Raw genomic sequence first — 12,022 nt, forward strand, 5'->3', positions numbered from 1 at the left:
TGTTCCCACTAGCTATCTATTTCACACATGGTAGTGAATTTATGTCAAACTTAATCTCCCAGTTGGTCTCACCCTCCCCTTCCCCACTGTGTCCACATGTCCATTCTCTACATCTCCGTCTCTATTCCTGTCCTGCAAATAGGTTCGTCTGTACCATTTATCAAGATTCCACATATGTGCATTAATATACGATATTAGTTTTACTCTTTCTGGCTTACTTCACTCTGTATGACAGATGCTAGGTCCATCCATATCTCTACAAATTACCCAATTTCATTCCTTTTATGGCTGAGTAATATTCCATTGTATATATGTATCACATCTTCTGTATCCATTCATCTGTAGTTGGATATTTAGGTTTTTTCCATATCCTGGCTATTGTAAATAGTGGTGCAATGAACATTGGGGTACATGTGTCCTTTTGAATTATGGTTTTCTCAGGGTATATGCCCAGTAGTGGGATTGCTGGGTCATATAGTAGTTCTATTTTTAGTTTTTTAAGGAACCTCCATACTGTTCTCCATAGTGGCTGTTTCAATTTACATTCCCACCAACAGTGCAAAAGGGTTCCCTTTTCTCCACACCCTCTCCAACATTTACTGTTTGTAGATTTTTTGATGATGGCAATTCTGACCGGTTTGAGGTGATACCTCACTGTAGCTTTGATTTGCATTTCTCTAATAATTAGTGATGTTGAGTATATTTTCATGTGCCTCTTGGCCATCTGTATGTCTTCTTTGGTGAAATGTCTTTTTAGGTCTTCCGCCCATTTTTGGATTGGGTTGTTTTTTTGATAATGAACTCCATGAGCTGTTTGTATATTTTGGAGATTAACCCTTTGTCCGTTGCTTCATTTGCAAATATTTTCTCCTATTCTGAGGGTTGTCCTTTTGTCTTGTTTATGGTTTCCTTTGCTGTGCAAAAGCTTTTAAGTTTCATTATGTCCCATTTCTTTATTTTTCTTTGTATTTCCATTACTGCAGGAGGTGGGTCAAGAAAGATCTTGCTGTGGTTTATGTCAAAGAGTGTTTGTCCAATGTTTTCCTCTAAGAGTTTTATAGTGTCCAGTCTTACATTTAGGTCTTTAATCCATTTTGAGTTTATTTTTGTGTATGGTGTTAGCGAGTGTTCTAATTTCATTCTTTTACATGTAGCTGTCCAGTTTTCCCAGCACCAATTATGGAAGAGGCTGTCTTTTCTCCATTGTATATTCTTGCCTCCTTTATCAAAAATAAGGTGACCATATGTGCGTGGGTTTATCTCTGGGCTTTCTATCCTGTTCCATTGATCTATCTTTATGTTTTTGTGCCAGTACCATACTGTCTTGATTACTGTAGCTTTGTAGTATAGTTTGAAGTTGGGGAGCTTGACTCCTCCAGCTCCGTTTTTCATTCTCAAGATTTCTTTGACTATTCATGGTCTTTTGTGTTTCCATACGAATTGTAAAATTTTTTGTTCTAATTCTGTGAAGAATGCCATTGGTAGTTTGATAGGGATTGCATTGAATCTGTAGATTGCTTTGGGTAGTACAGTGATTTTCACAATATTTATTCTTGCAATCCAAGAACATGGTATATTTCTCCATCTGTTTATGTCATCTTTGATTTCTTTCATCAGTGTTTTATAGTTTCCTGAGTACAAGTCTTCTGTCTCCTTAGGTAGGTTTATTCCTAGGTATTTTACTCTTTTTGTTGCAATGGTAAATAGTATTGTTTACTTAATTTCTCTTTCTGATTTTTTGTTGTTAGTGTATAGGAATGCAAGAGATTTCTGTGCACTAGTTTTGTATCCTGCAACCTTACCAATTTCATTGATTAGTTCTAGTAGTTTTCTGGTGGCATCTTTAGGATTTTCTATGTATAGTATCATGTCATCTGCAAACAGTGACAGTTTTACTTCTTCTTTTCCAATTTGTATTCCTTTTATTTCTTTTTCTTCTCTGATTGCCAGTCTAGGACTTCCAAAACTATGTTGAATAAGAGTGGTGAGAGTGGACGTCCTTGTCTTGTTCCTGATCTGAGTTGATATGCTTTCAGTTTTTCACCATTGAGATTAATGTTTGCTGTGGGTTTGTCATATATGGCCTTTACTATGTTGAGGTAGGTTACCTCTATGACCTTTTTCTGGAAAGTTTTTATCATAAATACGTGTTGAATTTTGTCAAAAGATATTTCTGCATCTATTGAGATGAACATATGTTTTTTCTTCCTTAATTTGTTAATATGGTTTATCACATTGATTGATTTGCATATATTGAAGAATTCTTGCATTCCTACCCCCCTTGATCATGGTGTATGATCCTTCTGTGTTGTTGGATTCTGTTTGATAGTATTTTGTTTAGGATTTTTGCATCTATGTTCATCAGTGATACTAGCCTATAATTTTCTTTTTTTGTGATATCTTTGTCTGGTTTTGGTATCATAGTGATGGTAGCCTCATATAACAAATTTGGGAGTGTTCCTCCCTCTGGAATTTTTTGGAAGAGTTTGAGAAGGATGGGTGTTAGCTCTTCTCTAAATGTTTGATAGAATTCTCCTGTGAAGCCATCTGTTCGTTGACATTTGTTTCTTGGAAGAATTTTAATTACAGTTTCAATTTCATTACTTATGATAGGTCAGTTTATATTTTCTAATTCTTCCTGGTTTAGTCTTGGAAAATTGTACTTTTCCAAGAATTTGTCCATTTCTTCCCAGTTATCCATTTTATTGGCATATAGTTTTCTGTAATAGTCTCTTAAAATCCTTTCTATTTCTGCTATGTCAGTTGTGATTTCTCCTTTTTCATTTCTAATTTTATTAATTGAGTCCTCTCCCTTTTTTCCTTGATTTATCTGGCTAAAGGTTTATCAATCAATTTTGGTTTTCTTCTCAAAGAACCAACTTTTAGTTTTATTGATCTTTGCTATTGTTTTCTTCGTTTCTATTTCATTATTTCTGCTCTGATCTTTATGATTTCTTTCCTTCTACTGACTGTGTTTTCTTTGTTCTTCTTCCTCTAGTTGCTTTAGGTGTAAGGATAGATTGTTTATTTGAGATTTTTCTTGTTTCTTGAGGTAGGATTGAATTGCTATAAACTTCCCTCTTAGAACTGCTTTTGCTGTGTCCCATAGGTTTTGGGTCATTGTGTTTTCATTGCCATTTGTTTCTATGTATTTTTTAATTTCTTCTTTGACTTCTTCAGTGATCTCTTGGGTATTTAGTAGTGCACTGTTCAGCCTCCATATATTTGTGTTTTTACAGTTTTCTTCCTGTAATCGATTTCTAATCTCATAGTGTTGTGGTCAGAAAAGATGCTTGATACGATTTTAATTTTCTTAAATTTTCTGATGCTTGATTTTTGGCCCAAGATGTGATCTATCATGGAGAATGTTTCATGTGCACTTGAGAAGAAAGTGTATTCTGCCACTTTTGGGTGGAATGTTCTATAAACATCAATTAAATCTATCTGGTCTATTGTGTCATTTAAAGCTTGTGTTTTCTTATTTATTTTCTGTTTGGATGATCTGTCCTTTGGTGTAAGTGGGGTGTTAAAGTCCCCTACTATTATTGTGTTACTGTCAATTTCCCCTTTCATGGTTGTTAGCATTTGCCTTATGTATTGAGGTGCTCCTGTGTTGGGTGCATAAATATTTACAATTGTTATATCTTCTTCTTGGATTGATCCTTTGATTATGTAGTGTCCTTCTTTGTCTCTTGTAATAGTCTTTATTTTAATGTCTGTTTTGTCTGATATGACAATTGCTACTCCAGCCTTCTTTTGATTTCCATTTGCATAGAATATGTTTTTCCATCCCCTCACTTTCAGTCTGTATGTGTCCCTAGGTCTGAAGTGGGTCTCTTGTAGACAGCATATATACAGGTCTTGTTTATGTATCCATTCGGCCAGTCTGTGTCTTTTGGTTGGAGCATTTAATCCATTTACATTCAAGGTTATTATTGATATGTATGTTCCTATTACCATTTTCTTAACTGTTTTGCCTTTGTTTTTGTGGGTCTTTCTCTTCTCTTGTGTTTCTCACCTAGAGAAGTTCCTTTAGCATTTGTTGTAAAGCTGGTTTGGTGGTGCTCCATTCTCTTAGCTTTTGCTTGTCTGTAAAGCTTTTGATTTCTCCATCGAATCTGAAAGAGATCCTTGCTGGGTAGAGTAATCTTGGTTGTAGGTTTTTCTTTTTCATCACTTTAAGTATATCCTGCCACTCTCTTCTGGCCTGCAGAGTTTCTGCTGAAAAATCAGCAGATAAACTTACAGGGATTCCATTGTATGTTATTTTTTGCTTTTCCCTTGCTACTTTTAATATTTTTTCTTTGAATTTAATGTTTGTTAGTTTGATTATGTGTCTTGGTATGTTCCTCCTAGTATTTATCCTGTATGGGACTCTCTGTGCTTCCTGGACTTGGGTGACTATTTCCTTTCCCATATTATGGAAGTTTTCTACTATAATCTCTTAGAAAATTTTCTCAGACCCTTTCTTTTCCTCTTCTTCTTCTGGGATGGGACCTGTATAATAATGTTGGTACGTTTAGTGTTGTCCCAGAGGTCTCTGAGATTGTCTTCAATTTTTTTCATTCTTTTTTCTTTTTCTGCTCCTCAGCAGTTATTTCCACCTTTCTGTCTTCCAGTTCACTTATTCGTTCTTTTGCCTCAGGTGTTTTGTTGTTGATTCCTTCTAGTGTATTTTTCATTTCAGTTATTGTGTTGTTCATCTCTGTTTGTTTGTTCTTTAGTTCTTCTAGACCTTTTTAAAACATTTTTTATACTTTCTCGAGCTGTGCCTACATTCTGTTTCCGAGATCCTGGATCATCTTTACTGTCATTACTCTAAATTCTTTTTCAGGTAGGTTGCTTATTTCCTCTTCATTTATTTGGTCTTATAGGTTTTTACCTTGTTCCTTCATCTGTGTCCCTTTTTTTTTTTTTTTTGATGGGTCAGTTTGTGTTCCTGTCTTACTGGTTGTTTGGCCTGAGGCTTCCAGCACTGGAGTTTGTAGGCTGTTGGGTAGAGCTCGGTCTTGGTGCCGAGATGAGGACCTCCAGGAGACCTCACTCCAATGAATATTCCCTGGGGTCTGAGGTTCTCTGCTAGTCCAGTGGTCCTGACTCGGAGCTCGACCAGAGGAGCTCAGTCCCGCCCCCTTGCTTGTGAACCAAGATCCTGCAAATCGTACAGGGCAGCAAAAAAAAAAAAAAAAAAAAAAAGGAGCAAAACAATAACAAAGGGAAAAAAATAAAATTAGAAAACTGATATGTTAGAAAAAATAAAAATATAGATTAAACAACAACCAGAAGGTAAAACAGAATCACAATAGGAAAAAAAGAGGGAAAAAGAAAAAAAAGCTGAATAAGGCCTTGGCTGTGGGGGGTGGGGCTTAGGCAGGGGTGGGGTTTAGGCAGTGGGCAGGGCCTATGCTTAGGACCCCCAGGGCCACAAAAGGCCCTGGGGGTTCGGGGGTGTGGGGCTTAGTCTCAACGTGCAGGAAGGGCCAAGGAATGCCTCTGGCCTTGGAGGGTGAAGGGCCAGGTCCAGGTCTGGGACCCAGGCTCCCTGGGCCCAAGTGTCAGGGGAAACACCCTGTGCACCTCCCCTGATCCTCCGATCCTGGAGGGCCCCTCTCCATCCGCCTCTCCTTGCTCCCCCACCCCCCATCTCCCTCCTAGGCCCCGAGGACCCAGGCAGCCTGGAGGAGGCCTTCAGAGGGTGGAGGACCTGGCCCAGGAGCCCAGCAGGCTTCCCAGAGCTGATTGGGCAGGGGACATACTAGGCACACTCCCCCCTTATCCTTTGAGCCCTCCCAGGGTCCCTCCAGACATGGGAACCCCTCCCCTCTCTCAGCCACCCCTCGGGGCACCAGTCCTGTACAGCCTCCACTTCTCCTACCTCCTCACTTCCCCCCATGTCCTACCCAGTCTCTCGGGGGTTCCTCCCATCTCCTTGGGTGCTGAGGTCTCCCAACAGCAACCGGCAGGTGCCCTACCTGTGGGGAGACAGGAACTCTGCATCCTTCCGTGCAGCCATCTTGACTCTGCCTCCCTCTTTTTATATCTTTTTGTATTTGATTTGCTAATATTTTGTTGAGGATTTTTGCCTCAATGTTCATGAGAGATATTGTTCTGTAGTTTTCTTGTAATATTTTTGTATGGTTTTAGTATTACGATAATGCTGGCTGTGTGGAATGAGTTAGGAAATATTCCTTCCTCTTCTGTCCTCTTCAAAGAGATTGCAGAGAATTGGTATCATTTCTTCCTTAAAAGTTAAGTAGAATTCACCAGTGAACCCATCTGTACCTGGTGCTTTCTGTTTTGGAAGGATATTAATTATTGATTCAATTTCTTTACTCAGTATAGGCCTATTCAGATCATCTATTTCTTCCTGTGTGAGTTTTGACAGATTGCTTCTTTCAAGGAGTTGATCCACTTTGTCTAGGTCGTCTAATTTGTGGACATAGAATTGTTCATAGCATTCCTTTGTTATCCTTTTAATTTCAGTGAGATCTGTAGTGATGTCCCCTCTTTAATTTCTGATGTTGCTAATTTGTGTCTTCTCTTTTTTTCTTAGTTTGCATGGCTAGAGGCATAACAATTTTAACAATCTTTTCAAAGAGCCAGGCTGTAGTTTTATTGATTTCTCTATTGATTTTCTGTTTTCAATTTCACTGATTTCTGCTCTAATTCTTATTATTTCTTTTCCTCCCCTTACATGGCATTTCATTTGCTCTCCTTTTACTAGTTTCCCAAGGTGGAAACTTAATTTATTGACTGTAGAGCTTTCTTTTCTAATATGTGCATTCAATATTATAAGTTTCCATCTAAACACTGCTTATGCTACGTTCTACACATTTCGATGTTTTGTTTTCATTTTTATTTACTCCAAAATATATTTTAATTTCTCTTGAGATTTCTTCTTTGACCCATGTGTTATTTAGAAACGTTTAATATCCACATAATTGGAGATTTTTCTATTACCTGTTACTGATTTTTAATTAAATTCCATTATGAGAACAGACATTATATTATTTCTATTCTTTTAAATTTGTTAGTTTCTGTTATGCCCCAGAATGTGGTTTATTTTGGTAAATGTTCCTTGTGAGCTTGAGAAGAATGTGTATTCTGCTTTTATCAGATGAAGTAGGCTGTAGATGTCAATTATATCCAGTTGATTGATAGTGTCATTGAGTTCAACTATGTCTTTACTGATTTTCTGACTGCTGGAACTGTCCATTTCTGAGAGAGGGGTGTTGAAGTTTCCAACTATAATAGTGGTTTCATCTATTTCTCTGCATTTCTATCAGTTTTTGCCTTATGTGGTTTGATGCTCTGTAGGTGTATACACATTAAGGATTATGTCTCCTTGGAGAATTGACTCCTTTATTATTATGTAATGATGCCTTTCTTAACCCTCGAAAAATTTCCTTACTTTGAAGTCTGGTCTGTCTGAAATTAATATAAGTACTTCTACTTTCTTCTGATTAATGTTAGCATGGTATATTTTTCTCCATCCATTTAATTTTAATCTATATGTTAAGTTAACTTCATAACTTTTTATAAGGACACAAAAGCTACATGGGTCTTAATACCAAAAATCATTAGAAGCAATGAGAATTACAATATAATTTTAATAGCATAACGTTTAATCACACAGTGTAGAACTACCAATGTTTCATTCAAATTTGCTGCAATGCCTATTAAATACCATAGACTTGAACTTTATATACATGTGTACACCCTTAGTAAACTATTAAATTAAACTACATACTCAATAATTTTCCTCCTACATGGAGCCTTTTGTACACGCCTTCATTATTTATACAAAGTGTTGCCACTTTCCAAAATATCAGGCATATTCATATTCAAATATTAGATACAAAATGCATTCTAAACTCAAATAAGTAATACTTTTCAGCTTATCTGAGCATTTTTCACTCTATAAATTCCAATACAAAGATAAATATAAATGTATGTAAAATATTTTCATATTTAAGAATATTAGAGTCAACTACTTGGTTATAAATTCTTCATAAAGAAGATTATCATGGTATGACTTGAAAGAAATTATTTATATGATAATTTTTTTAGAATTATAAGTATTGTAAGTTTCTGTGGGATTGACAGAAGAAGATAAAGATACATTGTTAAACAAGATATACTCGGGTCTTTCTTTAAGGAATTTAAAGATTAATGGGGAACTCAGAAAAGTAAAACACATAATGAAAGTCTTAAAAAAGTGCTATAGTTAGGGTTCTATGAGAACTCACAGGAGGGACACTCCAATGCCTGATGAATGAATACTTATATACTTCAACTTTAATCTGTATATTCAGTGGATTACTCACTTCTGGACATAATACTACTTGATGAAAAATTATGGTCTGAGGTAATCTGAAGATTTTATATTTTACTTTTCACAAATGCATGATTTAAATTATTATTCCCAGAGGGTAAGTAGAACACAGAAAAGAATAAAACAGGAAAATTTAAACAATGCTTTAAGCTACCTGTTTCTCTATAGGGTACAATTAAAATATTTAGTATTCATTGGGTTATTATAGTTCGCCAGACAATGTAACGGGAACATTCCCTATCTCGGTTAATCCTCTCGATCCTATAAAGTACTATTTAACCCTATTAAAGTATTAGTAATATGCTCATCTTTTAGATGTGGAAACTGGGGTTTACAGTAGTCAAAGATTTCGCCCCAAGTCATAAAGCCAGAAGCTAAGCTTTCAACAACTGTGAATAGATCTCCTCTTACGGTGTAAGGAAAAACCATAAAGCATAAGGGGAGAGTGAGATTGGGGGATTTGGTGGAGTGACAGGCAAGTTCAGTTATCCATTCTTTAGGCTATTTGTTATCACAGATCACTGCAGAGAATGCCTATGTTAAACATTACTCTGCACACATAAGCCTCTCAGAAATCTTTCTAGCATCTGAAAATGTATGCAGAATGGATAGCCCCTGCTATGAGTATCTGAGAGCATCCCAACATATGAAAGCAAATCGCATAATTCTGTATCTAATTATTTAACATCAGGATAACCATTATTTATTATCACATAAGACACTAATGCATTTGCTGTTATATTTGTAAGTTGAACTTCTAATTTTAAACAGGGCTCGTACCTGACTGTTTTCATGATGGTATCCAATTCCGCAAATAAGATATTCTTCTACTTTGAAATCTCCCTCTTCAATTAATGGCTTCCTATTATAAAACTTCATCTAGGTCTTACTGGTGTACCTTGACTTCATTATATTAAACTGAGTCAAATGTCTGAAACTAAATTTACTGCTTTCTATGCTGAAACCAATTGATTACATAAAAGTCGTTTGCCACAGCAGAATAAAAAGCATAATTCCATATTTGAAGGAGACCCTAAAACTACAATTCAAATGTTTTTAAAGAATCTAAACATTATTCCATAATTACAAGTGTATTTCCTAAAATTAATTTTAACTAATTAATTCTTGTGATGCACTTTATATAAACAATAAAAAAATTTCATTCTTGGACTAACTTAGTGGGAAAACATGTTCTAATTTTTAAGAGGCTTTATTGAAGGGTGCTTTTAGAAAAAGTGCAGAATACGTAACTAAAATTAACTATTAACATTTTCTAGAGATCAAGGGGAACCAACTTAGAAGACTATAACTTTGCTTAAATTTAGCACCATTTGTATACATCTTAAAAATTGATATGCTACAGTTTTTAAAAATAGTTTTTTTCTCTAGCATCTATTCTTCATTTCTTCCTATAGCGCAAAAATTTATTCCTGCCCCCCAAAAAGATTATAAATGCATGCATGTGCATAACAAAGAGGTTTGACTATGGGACATTTCCTTGTTAAAAAGATATCTCAAAGAGAGAAAATCCTGAATTTGGTTAAGTAATTGAAGTAAACATAAGAGAGAGTCACGAGTACATTTTTACAAAGGCCCAAGATGGGTGTGATCGTTCCCAGGCCAATGATTAAACTAAGTCTAACAAAGATAAAGGGTAGATCCTGGAGCACGATGCCCAGGGAATTCAGAAGTGGGTTCCGGGGAGTCAGTATCATTCGAAGAAGAGAAATGAAACTGAAGATGTAGACGGGGTAGACCCAGCCTGACTTGTACACGTTGGGGTGCCCGGCCACCCGCACCATTTCTATGGTGTCTGACCACAGCAGAAAGCTCCAGAGGAAGATCTCAGCGCGCACATCCTGCTGCGACATCATTCTCAGGATTCCCTGTTCGAAGGTGGGCTCTTGGGGTCCCTCCAGCTCAGGAGTCGAGCCCCCTGTTGTGGCTCCTGGTAGCCATGACAGCTGGGTCCTCTTGGCTGGCTGCGAAGGTGTCAGGTTTTCTTCATTTTGCCTCAATTCATCCGTCACAGTTTTTATTTGCGGCAAACTGGTCGTGTGGATGTGCCTGTCTTCGTTACCTGCAATAAGTTGATTTATTTACATTTTAACTTTAAATTTTTATTTAGAATTTAACTTTTCTCTAATTTTATTTAAATTTAAATTTTTATTTAAATTTTAAATTTTTATTTAGAATTTAACTTTTCTTTCAATTTTATTTAAATTTAAATTTTTATTTAAATTAAAATGTAAGTTTTTAATTGTTATTTAAATTAAAATTTAATTGTTATTTAAACTAGATTTTTATTTACCTGTGATTTTAAAATTTTTATTTAAAGTGAGATATTTAAATTTTTATGTAAATTTAAAATTTTATTTAAATTTAAAAATGAAATTTAAGTGTTCTCTTATTTGAGGTCTGTTTCACACATGGAATTTCAAGATAGCAATGAGTAGCACAGTGCAAAAAAAACAGAGGCAGAGAAGGCTCTTTGTGTCTTTGTATTTCCCTGGGTATGGATCCTAAGTCATTTTTACCATTTCAGAATAATAGCCATTACTGGTTACTGAGCTAAGTAAGCACTTTCACACATTATCTCATTTAATCCTCAGATAAAAAGGTGAGAGATAGGGATTACTATCCCATTCGATAAATATGGAAACTGGAGTACAAGAGGTGAAGTGATGCCTAAATTCAAATACACAGTTAGGAATGGGCAGAGCTGGAATTCACGCCCAGACTTGTTTGACCCCAATTGACAATCCCTTAACTTTATGGCTGCTAGCACTTTCTAGAGGCAATACATCACATGCTAATTATAAAACAGATACATATCATAAAATCAAATGAATCAAAAGTTCAATGGTCCAATCTTATTTTATAAGACGCCCACAGAGATCACTACAACCCAGATCGCCAAGCTTAGAGTCTGGTGCTAAGAGGGTCTTTTGGGCATGATCATGAGAGAGCACGAGAGAGCCTTAGTGAAGGATAACATTCTGTATCCAAGATTCTTAAGCTGTTCTTTCCCCCAGAGTTTTTGAACTCGTCAGTGCGATGGGTTAGACTAAAGTATCTCATTTGTGACCATGAAGCTGTGGCTGGTCAACATGTCAGTCATCTGAATGAGTAGGGCGTTTCCTCATTAACATCATAAAGTGAGTGAGTGTGTGTGTGTGTGTGTGTGTGTGTGTGTGAGAGAGAGAGAGAGAGAGAGAGAGAGAGAGAGAAAGAGAAAGAAGGAGAGAGAGAGAGAGGGAATGTGTGTGGCTCTCTGTATACACATGGGTGTTGAGGTTGGGGTTATGAAGGAAGCTCAAATCTCAGAACTTACTAACTGTTGATGGTATGATTTTTCTACATGAAAGGACTAGCACATTATTTTCCAAATATTTGAACACTTAAGCACCGTTTTCATTGCTAACGAATTTCTCAGGTCTTGACAAAGTTTACTCAGCAAATGTGCTGAGCTGCCACATTACTTGATAAGACAAAATTTAAAGGGAGTCATTAGATGGAATAGCTCTAAAGGTTAAAGACACAAAGTCAATAAAAGTTGTTGAGATGTACTGAGCTGAAGTGAAAACATTTTAAAACAAATAAGTTATTATGATTAATGACTAATAAAAGGCTTGCTTACTATAAGTAGGAGTTGTTTAAAGGACAAACCTCAGTTTTCTTTCTATA

At 36.1% G+C, this 12,022-nt stretch overlaps 1 protein-coding gene across 1 annotated transcript in view; it reads right to left on the bottom strand.

Annotated features, from left to right (window-relative positions):
• Nucleotides 1-9,849: 9,849 nt before the first annotated feature.
• The window catches only part of TMEM236 (transmembrane protein 236), a 47,044-nt gene continuing 44,871 nt past the window's right edge, over nt 9,850-12,022 (bottom strand). The window contains exon 4 of the mRNA XM_029236223.1: nt 9,850-10,415. Coding sequence (XP_029092056.1) covers nt 9,850-10,415 — 566 coding nt within the window. The remainder of the gene's footprint in view (nt 10,416-12,022) is intronic.

The sequence above is a fragment of the Monodon monoceros genome, unplaced genomic scaffold, assembly GCF_005190385.1.
Source record: "Monodon monoceros isolate NGI ecotype Baffin Bay Population unplaced genomic scaffold, NGI_Narwhal_1 Super_Scaffold_21, whole genome shotgun sequence".
Taxonomy (NCBI): domain Eukaryota; kingdom Metazoa; phylum Chordata; class Mammalia; order Artiodactyla; family Monodontidae; genus Monodon; species Monodon monoceros.